Here is a 13,011-nt window from a genome sequence, read left to right on the forward strand (position 1 = left end):
GAGCAGTTCCATGGTCGACCGGACCCCGGTGTAATGAAACGTGTAACGTTGAGGTGAAACACAGGGAGGTAGACGAAAGCCACGATCAGTCGTTGCCCTTGAGAGACAGGATTGCCAACCTATACAATTCTTAGCTCGGCTAGACATTCAAGAGTGGCGGAAAACATTCTTGGCGCAAAAGATACTGTGGCACTAATATTTACAATTTGTTCATTGGCGCAAAACACGCGATTTTGGCGCAAATGCATTGCACCCTTTGTAACTTCTGAACAAAGCTTTTCCGGACAGGGGTTGCTTATCTCATATTGATGCTTTTTGTCTCCTTCCATCATCTCTGAAAATTTGTAACATGGTCACGGAAACACCCTGTATATTCCTTCTTTTTAGCTGTATTTTCATTATTGAATCTTTCCGTCTTATTACATTTTTGTGGTTGCCCCTCTCTACTTCATATACATTTTTTTCTTTACTGTTTCCCGTCTCTTCTTCTTCTTCCTTGTCTATTTCACTTCTTTTCTCTCTGACTTGTTTATATTTTCTTCTAGTGTGTTTCCCTTTCTCGCTGTTATTTATCTTCTCTTCCTCTATTGTTAACAGCCTCAGTGCCGGATTGTATTGGTTGTTAACGCACGGTCTAGCTACCATGAGTTCCAGGTTCGAGTTCTGACCAGAGCATTCCTTCATCCATTTCATGTAATCACCGTCTCGTTCAAAGGACTCATTTATCCTACCTTCAAATACGGGCCTTCCCGATGGCGTGGTGGTAACGCTGTCGCCTTTTGAACAAGTGGTCCCGGAGGTACATAGTTATCCGGATTCCACTTTAAAAACTGCACGTCCAGTCCCGATTAGCCTATCTGTGTATAAAACACACAAGCTTTGTCAGTTAATGGACAGCATTAATACACTGTAACACTTTTTCCTAACTGCAAGAGAGCGCCTTATTGATATGGATATTAAGTAACTACAGCAACAGACACAAAACTAGGCACCTAGGTATTTGTGCGATGGTGCCACATATGGGAAAGGCAAAGCGTTTACCATGCATAGTTGTCAAGTCGAACCTTCTTCCAAAGGGAAATAGATTGTTATCATCCCCTAACTTTCCAACAAAATGTGCTCATTTATTTTTATTACGTACATTACAATGACCCACAAAATGATGTAGCGTACTGTCGTAAATCTAAAAAGAAATGCAGTTGTGAATAAATGTCGCAATATTGTCTATCCTGCCAGACGCCCAAATATTTTGTTCCGAGTATAGTTGTCAACAGAAAACCTTCATTTACTGATTTAAATTAATACAACAGGTGTAAACCCATTTACAGAACTCAATGTAAAAGTGCACATACAGAAAGACACTAACCTATATAGGTAATATAGTAATGTGGTTGATTGATACCCTATGAATTGTACAGAATTCGAGAAAGATATTTAGAAAAATTGCGTTCATGTTTTCAATGTCTACAGTTATTCTTCCACGCGTTGAATAGCTTTTCTGAAGGCTTCAATAGGCATGTGAAATGTAACCAAGGTTGGCTCCCTTTTGGAGAAACTATTGTATAGTTCACACCAGTAGCGAAGCGTGGTCTTAAGGAGAAGGCAAGTAATTAAGTACTCCGAAAGAGAGGAGGGTAAATATATTATACTGCCCGTTGCCCCAGTTTTTCTAGGAAGGAAAGGGCATTTTAAATAATAATAATATATCCACAACTACTTTCTTAACGTCTATGATTCTTAGTTCAAATTCTTGGTCACGTTATTGTTATCATTAAGTACTTGCTATTACTTACAGTTTCCCGTACACAATTTGAAATATCCATGTTTGTTTTGGTAAATTCACAACACACCAAACACAAGACAAAAAAAACTCACATCAACCACTCGTTCTTCCCAGACAAATGGAAAATGAAAAAATATAAATATGCTGACCAAGGCAGTAATTTATTATATTAAAAACATAAACTAAACGTAACGTTTCAACCTTCTAGCAAGGTCTTCATCAGACTCTGTATCAAGTACAAAAGACTTTTGTACTTGATACAGAGTCTGATGAATGTTGTGCGATGGAAACACATATGTTAACAAGATTAACTGCATTTATTACACAAACTCACAAACAAAGTAATACTTTACATTATAACGAAACTACGTTCACCATTCCAGGTCCTGTTTGCACAGACTCTTGTCTAGCAACAGTAGCTTGTTTCTTCTTCCTCTAGGAGGCAGCACTACATTCCTCCCAGAGTTACAAAAAAAAAAAAAATAATTAAGAAGGGTACCCGTATCTGTCAGGGGGTACCTTAATCCTGGTCGATCTTCTAGGCACATGAGGAGTGGATGTTGGTCGTGGAGCAGCGTCAGCGTCTTGGGGTTGATGGACATCAACGTCTGGTTGAGGTGGGGTAATTTTGGAATCTGAATTTCGATTCTCCGCCGCGCCTTCTGGTCCGGGTGGACTATCATCATCCCAGGTTTCTGGATGGTTTTGTTGTCTGTGTGTCCTGTGACGAATCCAACGTGAATGTACCACTCTTTGAGTTCCATCGGCAAAGCGCACTTTGTATAGGTGAGTTCCACCCAACCTTTCTACAATATCTGCCTCCTTGAAGTTAGGTGACAAGTGCTTCGGTGATTGAATCCATACGGTTTCAGTAGGTGAAAATGTCCTGTATGGTTTGCTGTGGTTGCTCCTAGGTTTCAAGAAAGGAGGAGCTTCTGTCCTCTCGGCATCTCGGTTATGATCACCACGTATACAGTTCCACCATGTTCTTGGACTGAAGGTGAGGACTGAGGCTGCAGGAAGACTACGTTCCTCTCCCAACCGGGAATTCCTCAAAAACAGCAGGTACTCTGCTAACTTTGCATCGAACTGTAAAGAAATTAGATGTGGATGTTCATGCAACACCTTCAACATGCCAGCCTTCACCGTGCGTACGTACCTCTCTGCAAGCCCGTTGCTAGGACTGTGGTACGGCGGTATTGTGATGTGTTCGATTCCGAACTGCTGGCAAAAGGAACGGAACTTTAGGCTGATAAATGCCGGGCCATTATCCGAAACTATTGTTTGTGGAATTCCGAGAGTCGAGCATGACTGAAGAATCCAGCGTATGGTCTCCGGTGTATCTAAGGAAGATACTGGCCAGACATCTACCCAGCGACTATAAGCATCCACAAGTAACAGAAACTTCCTCCCAGCCAAGAAGAAATGGTCTACGTGGAGTCTTTGTCCTACGGATCTAGCTTCCGGCCACCTATTATCTGAACCTTTCTTGACTTTCGGACTTGAGGATTGACAAGTTTCCTCTTCGACTGATCTTTCCTTGATATAAGACAATCCGCTATCCGATGTATGTGCAGCATCTTCACTTAACGGCACGTGTATGGTGTTCGACATCGGCTTCATTACGACTACACCAGTGTTAGAAGAAATAACTGGATCTGAATTCGACTGCGAGTGTTGAAGTTGCTCAATCTCTGTAGATATCCCTACCATAGAACTTGCCGACTCTGAGCGTAACAGTAGCGTTCTCCAATCCGGAGTAACGATATCTAACCAGGTACGACCTATGAGTGGATAATTTAGATGTTCCTTGCACAAAATAACAGGAAGTGAGTAAGTCGATCCTGAGTGTGTTAGTTCCAGTTCAGCCTGTCCTTGCACTGAAAGAGCATGTTTCCCTACGCCATATATTTTTATAGAGGAATGGTTAATATCAGTCATTGGAAACCAGTTCATGAATGAATCCGCTTGGAACAGAGTTACGGCAGATCCTGTATCGAGCTCACATTGAATAAACTTGCCGTTAATAAGTAAATCCTTTAACATTGGATTCTTTGATAAAGGGTAATTGGACGTAGGTGACCCGGTGATGTGTGAGTCATCACTGTATGAAACGACACTAGGTAACCATGCTGTTTGCTCATCAAGTGAACTTTGAGATGTTGACATCTGTAAATTTGTGTGTTTAGTAGTTTGCCCTACGTTATTACTATTAGGTTTCCGTTTAAACTTCCCTCTCTTCCTACACCGCTTTTGCCAGTGACCACGTTTCCTACAGAATGAACAAACAGAATCCTTGGCTGGACAGTTGTCTTTAGAATCATGTTTGTATGTACAGTTAGGACAGCTGTAATCAGTATATTTCATTCTGTGAATCGTTGGATTAGACGAACTATAAGTATGTTGTTTTGTATGTTTGTCCCATGACACTGTTCTTTTTTGGAAATTGGGTTGAGGTGCGTGAAACTGCTGACTCTTGCTTTACACTTTCTGATCGTATTAACAATCGGGTTTCTTTCTCTAACATTTCATTTTGTAATGTCAGTTCCTGACATCGCTGAAAGGTTAGTGACTGTACTGAAAGCAACTTTCTTCTAGTAACTTCAGATCGTATGCCCAATACTATCTGTTCAACTAAAGCTTCGTCCAGATAATTGCCGTAGTTACATTTTGTGGTTTGTTCCTTCAGCCTTATGACATAATCAGAAACGGTTTCACCTTCCTCTTGTACACAACGTCGAAACTTATATCGTTCAACAAACTTATTAGTTACAGGTTTGTAGTGTGACAAAAGACTATCCTTTAGACGAGAATACGACAGATTCTGTACAAGGTCTGGTGCGACTACATTTTTCAAGACTTTAAATGCCTTTGCACCTATAAAGGCGATGAGTATAGGAACTCTCTGATCATCGCTGAACTTTTGAATGATACACAACTGTTCGAAACGTAAGAGATAATCTTCAATGTCCTCTGAATCTTCGTCGAAAGCGTTAAATGTCAAGTTTGTGTACATATTTATGACTGTAAATCCAAACGTTTAACCTAACAACTATGAAAAGTGAGTTTTCACGTATAATTATACTTGATCTGCATCGGATCACAATGTATCTATGAACGTGACAAAGCCTTTGTACGTTTCATGATTATAACTTGGTTCCACGTTAGAAGGAATCTTGATATATATATATTTACATCACACTATTTTTGTAAGACATAAACAATGTAGATGGTAATTCTTACCGTGTTATGACAAATTGCGTCAAACCGACACGTTTATGATTGTTCCAACAGTTTGTTGTACGAATGAGGACAGTCAGTTCGAATAGAATAAACTTACGGAAATGTAAGGTTCTTGCAAATCCTGCAATCCATGAAGAGTAAAGTTCTTTTATACCGACTGCGCCATAATGTTGTGCGATGGAAACACATATGTTAACAAGATTAACTGCATTTATTACACAAACTCACAAACAAAGTAATACTTTACATTATAACGAAACTACGTTCACCATTCCAGGTCCTGTTTGCACAGACTCTTGTCTAGCAACAGTAGCTTGTTTCTTCTTCCTCTAGGAGGCAGCACTACAATGAAGACCTTGCTAGAAGGTTGAAACGTTACGTTTAGTTTATGTTTTTAATATAATAAATTACTGCCTTGGTCAGCATATTTATATTTTTTCATAATAATGGAAACAAGGCTTAATGGTGTTATAAATGGAAAATGTTCGGAAAAGCTTCGAAACTAACAGAAAAGTAATACCAACTTCGTTCTAAAAATTATTGTTCACGGGAGAGTAAAATAACTGACTTGAAGCTTAACATTATATTAAGCGTTGGGATAATAGGTCATTAGAACAGGTAGAAAATGCGCCGGTTATTATTATTATTTTTTTTTGACAATGTATCATATTAATAAAAATAGTATCTTGAGTTTGATAGCATTTAGGACTTAACGTTTTTGCTATTTGCAGGTCTCAGAAGAGAGTTTCATTGCATTTTTGACATAAGTGTTATCTAAAAAACATCAGTTTATTGAATTTGTTTGTATGGAAACTCACGATAAATAGCATGTAAATTATTTGGTAGTTGTCAACACTGGCGTGGTGTTGCAATTTGAGATGAGAGAGGTGTGAGGCGGACAACAGCCAGCTGTTCTGCAGATTACAGCGCTCTCCAGTGTCGGGAACAACATGTTTGTCTTTAAAAAAACCTGAACGGCTGAACGTCGACATTATTGATCGTGTTAACACTTGAAGACTAAAATTGGTAAACGCTGTAAGTGCCACAATAATTCAAACACCATTTTCCACGTTAAACTGTGAAATATGCCATGCTTTATAATGTGGTAAACGTGAAATGTGGCTGGTAGCCCTCTAAGTAGTTCAAAGGGCGTGTAAAGAGGTCACTAGTGTGCACGTTCTTACGGGCTGATGTGTGGAACGATGCGATTTACCAACACTTTCGCTTTTGGCACTAACAACGTTTACCACATTTAGTCCTCACTTATATGCTTTCTGCTAGTAGTGTCTGCTGTCTGCTTGGCTCGGCTGTTTTCGAGAGAAGCCGAAAAGCAGAACTTTTATTAGTGGTTTGGGGACCGTACCTTCACCAGCATCTACCCTTCGCCATATGATACTTCACGAGCGTTAGTTTCCCGCGTGGTGGCTGCAAGCAGAGAGTTTGGTGCTTGCCAACGGGCTGTAGAGAGAGTTTGCGGTCGTAAAATTTCCCGAAATCGAGTGCGATAGAAACTAAATAAGGCACTCAACATTAAGTACATTAAATACTATTTTAATACTGCAAGCAGTTCATGCATTGCTTGTACTATATCTTCGCCTCTGGTTTACACATTCTTCTGATGGGTGATTTATTTATAATGTTTTAATTTTGTATATTTAAAGATACAAACGTGATGTTTGTGAGATGTTGAACCCGAGTTTAAAAGCATCAGAGCTATATATACTTTACAATATAAATATGTTCATAACCCCCAGGATAAACGATACCAAGATAAACCACAAAATCTCACTATATCTTAGGAACAGAAAGGTACTTAATTCTGAAAAAGTGACAATGGAGAATATCATTTATTGAGGAAAGTTAATACTATGCAGATTACTGTGCTTGGAATCAGTTCAAAGACAATGAAACCAGTACTCCGCAACTTTGGCTAGAAATCGCATTAAGGCGGTGTGAGCCAATAAAAGAATATACACTATTAGAAGATACCATACAAAATTACAATATGTTACCATTAAAATTTAAGTCTGTCCGATAATTTATATAAAAAAAATATTTTGTCATGAATAGAGATAAATAATGATTAAAAATTACAGCTGCGTGCACCATAAATATATTTTAAAAACTGAATCACTAAATCTACATTAATTATATTAACTGTAATGTCTTTAATACTTTAAGAACGAGCATGGTAATTTTTTTACAGTGATTGGATACTAGCGGAAATTGATGGTCATCTCTCCTGTCCAATTGTTACTGAATACATTATCAAAAGATACAATAAACATGTTCATAACTGTAATTTATATATTAAGTATTGATTTTCCACAGATAGCAACATATGCTTGTCGTCAGAGTTCCGATGCAACAGTGGACAATGCATTAGGGAGGAGTATGTGTGCGACAGGGATACTGACTGCAAGGACAACAGCGACGAGAATCCAGAAATGTGTAGTAAGTTAGCGTAATTTTCTTAACAGCCATTATTTTGAAATTCGAACAAAGTGAGACAGTTGTATTTTTTGATTGGCCTGATTTTTTATATGTTGAAGTAGGTCTACAGGGGAGGAAAGAAATTTTTCAAGGTCACAAAATTGCACAATATTAATTTCTCATGACCTACTTTAACATATAAAAAATCAAGCCAATCAAAAAATACAACTATCTCACTTTGTTCGAATTTCAAAATAATGGCTCTTAATACTACAAGTAAGAGTAAATGGAAACAAATTGTATAAAGCCATATTACATTCACATTATTTATTATTGAAATCAGAGAAATTGATTTATACATATTTTTTTCAGAGACACGGCCTTGTCCGGAAAGCATGTTCAGTTGTGGGAACAAGAAATGCATCCCCAAACGATTCGTGTGCGATTCAGGAGATGACTGTGGTGACGGTAGCGACGAGGTGGCGGAACTCTGCTGTGAGTGTACTTCACTCTTTTCATTTCTCATAACGAGTAAACGTTCCTGTTGTGAACGTGGTTAGCACAAAAATTAATAAAATAAACAATGGCGTATGCTGGGTATAAGACCTGGACTAACTCACTATGACACCTGGTCCTGGACTATGGACTAGGCTTATTCTTAACGTATTCAAGGAAGCCACATTGCCATCCCAGCAGTAGTCAGGTTGCAAACTTATAAAAATCAGGTTGCCAACTTCTAAGAATTCAGGTTGCCAACTTCTAAAGGTTCAGGTTGCCATCTGCTAAGAATTCAGGTTGTCAACTTCAAAATCGCCATTATCTTCTTTTTGAAATCAGGTTAATCTAATGACTTTTGTTTTGTCAACATGTATGTGAACATATCTCAGAATTTAACCTCAACATTCTCTGGGCATTTGCCTGTAGTGTTTAAAAATAAATAAACAAATATTTTTCTTCACTCTTTTACTTTCTAAGCTTCAGGCTTCGCAGGTAGCCTAGCTAGCCTGGAATATACGCTCCAGAAAATAAACCTGAAATACACTGCTCCACAAAATTTAAGGAACACCAAGGGAAGAGAAGGAAACAAACACAAAAACAGGGTTCACCCTCTATACCATTTTGCAATGTTGCTGGTCGTTTTCGTTTTGTGTTGCGTCTGTACCTTATTGGTTTTCATAAGCCTTGATCAAGAGTATTCCAAAAATGCTCGATAGGATTGATGTCCGGTGAGCATTCAGGCCACTATATAGAGGTATTGTCTTCTGTTTTTAAGAATTCCGACACGATACGTGCACGGTACCCGGCGAGCATTGTCATCCATAAACATTAACTCCAGACTAAATGCTCCAAGGAAATTGCGAACACATGAACCCAAAAGATTGTTTCTCTCAATGTCGGCGGGGGGGGGGGGGCTGTAGTCTCATCCACCCCTTTCTGCGTACGCCAGTATGTGCAGAAGAGATATTCTATTGTAATGTTATTCTAAAGATTTACAATATTCTCTAATACTCTACTTGCACTCATAATCCCTTTGTGTTTCTTAAGTTTTGTGGAGCTGTGTATAATACGTATATATATATGCCCATGCGCACATGTGCATGTTGATCAATATACTAATATATGTTTACAAAGAAGAAAGTTTATGTCGAAAATCATATGGTTTAATGTTAGAAACTCAGAAGGATATCTTTAGTAAAATTCATATCGATTGGATTACACTGTTGTGTTTCGTTAAAGAAAGACTGAAATGTCTATTTTTTTGTTACATTGCTATTATATGAACACTATAATAATAATAATAATAACTCGTGGCGTAACAGCAGCCCCCCATAGCGGAGTGGTTAGCACATCGCGCCACAACGCCAGGGGTCCCGGTTTCGAATCCCGGCCTGGGCATGGATGTTTGTGAGTGTCCATTCATCAATTTCATGATAACATCACTCATCCCCATCTTCGCAAATTAGGCAGTAGTGGATCAAAAAGCGAAGTAAAATAAAGCAAATCACTCGTAACAGTCCGTGAGGGGAGGGACACACCTGCCGACTGCCGGCCTCACCAGAGGTCGGAGATCATCCAACAAGTTACGGGGGGGGGGGGCACGTGTGATCAGCACGATGAACTCCCAGTCGTTGTTGTAGGTTTCTGCAACCGGGTTAAGCTACTCATTCGTAACTCCCCAATGTCCTCGCGATGGTGGGTAACCACCGGCCCCATACACAGGCCGAAATCGGGAGGAAAGTTGTTACGTTTCCTCAGGAGACTCGTACCTGCGCGCGTCCCGTGGCCGGAGCCCAAAGCATAACGCCTTGTTTTCGGTTTTTGGAACCATAAAAAATATAAGATTTCTACTTTGCAAGATAATTATGATAATATTTAATTTTATATTAAACCATTCGTTTGATCAAGCATTTTTTCCCCAGCATTCACTGTTTCACTGCTGCGTATTCTGAATTTGTATTTTTAATTCATTATTATTGAATTTTGAACAACGTGTTAGTACAGATATCACGATATACACAAAAGATAGCACTACGTGAGTTTAAATAAACTTTGACAATCTTTTGTCGTTGTAGAACAAAGTTAGATATTTTTACTGTATCTCGAGCTCAACATGTGAATTTACGAGAATAGTTCTTGTGAAAAGGTTTAATGTTTGAATAACGAAACGAGACTCTGCCCATTAAATTCATACGTTTTACTCAACTTTAGCGAATAATCAGGACTTTGTGCTGAGAATTTTTTTGATAATGCATTGCATGTAGTCTTCCTGTTTCACAATAGTCGATGTGATGCCAGCCATTAGGTTTGAACACAGGAACTGTTTCTTACTTCGTGAACAGGTTTACATTTGTGAAATATTGGCATCATTAATATGATAATTATATTCTTTTGGAAAGGATAATATATTGTTTTGTGTTCTTCGAATAGTGGGACAATGAAAAAAAAATTGTTATGCTCTAAATTAAATTTATGTAGACTACTTACATGTCAGCTCATAACTTGCTGTGAATGGCATGATTATTCTAGCCTGCAATGACGACAAGATCTTTGAGTGCTGCAAAAAATAATTAAGAAAAATGTATTAAATAAGACAGAATTTTTTTTAAGACTGACAAAGGTTTATTCTCTCTCCCTTCTTCCTCTAAGGGGTAATGAAACAGAAAAGAGGTGGGAGAGAGGAAGAAAAGTGCTCTTCCTACTCCACCACTCTCCTCACACACTAGTAATGAATATACAGGGTGAGTCACCTAATATTACCACCGAAAATATTTCGTGAACAACAATAAATATTGAAAACTTGCTTTCGCAGATATAAAGGTATGAGAGAAGCTCATGAAATTAGTGGACACAGTACGTTCAACTACGTAAGGAAGTACGATTTTCAACACAAACTTAGTTTTTTTTATGGGAACCCCATTTGATTTTCAGCTCGTTTGAAAGTACGGAAAAATCCATTAAGAATGGCGTTTCTTACACTGTAATACGTGAACAGGTAGTTCTCAAGTAATTGTAAGGTGAAATTGACGCTTGAAACAAAGATTGTCACAAGTTAATTCGTGTTTGTTAATTCCGCGAAAGCAGTTTTTCAATATTTATTGTTGTTCATGAAGTATTTCCGGTGGTAGTTTTAGGTAACTCACCCTGTGTGTGTGTGGGGGGGGTGCCTGTGTGTGTGTATACATACATATATGAGAGGAGAGAGAGCGAGAGAGAGAGAGAGAGAGATTAATTGACCTATTAACAAGCAATTTTACCTTCGTATATTCACAGACAAATTTTTGAAGTACCAGTTTCTCTGTAACAATGGGAGAAATATTACAACTGGTTTGCTCTGTGATTCCGAGAACGACTGCGGTGACAACAGTGACGAAGATCCAATTTTATGCGGTAAGCTCTAACAAATGATATTTTGATTTAGTAATGAATATCTTAATGCTGAGCGGATACCAATGCAGATGCAACGGTCGGTCGATACCAGGGGTTTTGAAAAATATCGATTGTGTACTTTTCAGGCATTTTGGCCTTTCACGGGGTCGCAAAAAAAAAAAAAAAAAAAAAAAACTACGCGACACTTTCGCCGAGTCTAACGGACGATATTAGTGTGATGTCATGAGTTCAAACATATCTACCACGTATTTTTTTTTCTATCCCAAGCCATTGACATTTCCATCGGAAGGGGTAGCTTTAAGAAGTGCGACAGCAGTTTTGAAACAGAATTGTGATGCGTCTTCTACATCAATGTAAAGATGATATTTCAAAGAATATATCTATATGTAACACATGCCTTTCAGATGAGAATGTAAAGAATAAATGTAGTAGGAAATCGAGTAAAGCAAAAGCTCCTAACAACGTCCGATCCGGAATCCCAGCCAATGGGCGCCGCTGGTTTCCCATCATCCATAGTGGCAGCGTGACCTACTTGAGATCGGGTGAGCTTGGAGCCTGCTTCGGCTGTGCTCGGAACTCCTGGAATGCCTAGATTTTGTAAAAAAAAAAATGCATGATTTTCTTACTCTGGTTATTCTCTATCTTATTGTCTGAAAGGTATGTGTTATATATAGGCATTCTCCGTAATCTCATCTTGACATTGATGTACAATACACATCACAATTTTGTTTTATAACTGCTGTCGCAATAATTAAAGCTAACCCTTCCGATGGAAATTTCAAAGGCTCGTGATAGGAAAAGACACGTTTTCACTTTGTTTAGACTAAACACGTGCTCCGTCGTCTGCTGGAACGTGACGTATTAGTAACATCACTAATACGGCCGGCCTCCGTGGCGGAGTGGGCAGTCTGCCTGCAGCTCGTGCAGGTATCAGTTCGTAGCGAGCTCCGCTCGTCGCGTGAGAAGGCTTAGCGATCGAACTGTCCGAGTTAGCTAGGGCCGTATACGGTTTGCTAGTGTTGAGTTAGTTTCTTTTTTTTCCTTTGAAGTGCAAGCGAGGTCTTGACTACAATTACCGTGCGCCAGTGAAGATACGATGAAATAGATCACGATGAATACACAAAGAGAAAACACCTTGAAATTTGTTTTCATTGATGTCAAAACGCGACCTACGTCATTGGATTTTCATCGATGGTTTCATGATGTCTACCAAGTGCCTACGAACCAAGTGCTCAGTTTTGAAATAGATTACTTTCGTAAGTGTTTGTACGTGAAATTTGCGACAAAAGTGGTAGGAGAACGGTTACTAAATGATTTTGGTGCTGAGGTAATCTATAGTGACGTAGATGGTGATCATAAGGTTGAAGTAGAATGGGCCCACCAGCGACATGTAATTGTCAGAATCCATGTAGTCCCAACTGAATTAAGTGCAGAAGTGATAAGTCGTGTCATGAGGTCTTATGGGGAAGTGTTGAAAATCGAAGACGAGACATACTCTGCCGATCACATTTACCCTACTCGAACTGGACGTGTATTGATTAAAATGATACTACGTAAACCCATACCTTCATATGTAATCATGAATGGAGACTCCTATTGGGTAACATACCCTGGGCAGGTTCGTACCTGCCTCGCGTGCTCCAGAGAGGGTCATGTAGTGGCTG

The 13,011-nt window shown here is 39.0% G+C and overlaps 1 protein-coding gene across 1 annotated transcript in view; it reads left to right on the forward strand.

Annotated features, from left to right (window-relative positions):
• LOC145994116 (uncharacterized) overlaps positions 1–13,011 on the forward strand; it is a 145,048-nt gene that overhangs the window by 60,399 nt on the left and 71,638 nt on the right. Inside the window, exons 7-9 of the mRNA XM_083130205.1 lie at positions 7,358–7,480; positions 7,832–7,954; positions 11,231–11,347. Of these exons, the coding sequence (XP_082986331.1) occupies positions 7,358–7,480; positions 7,832–7,954; positions 11,231–11,347 (363 nt within the window). The remainder of the gene's footprint in view (positions 1–7,357; positions 7,481–7,831; positions 7,955–11,230; positions 11,348–13,011) is intronic.

Source organism: Lepisma saccharinum, chromosome 10 (assembly GCF_977018435.1).
Source record: "Lepisma saccharinum chromosome 10, izLepSacc3.1, whole genome shotgun sequence".
NCBI classification, from domain to species: Eukaryota; Metazoa; Arthropoda; class Insecta; order Zygentoma; family Lepismatidae; genus Lepisma; species Lepisma saccharinum.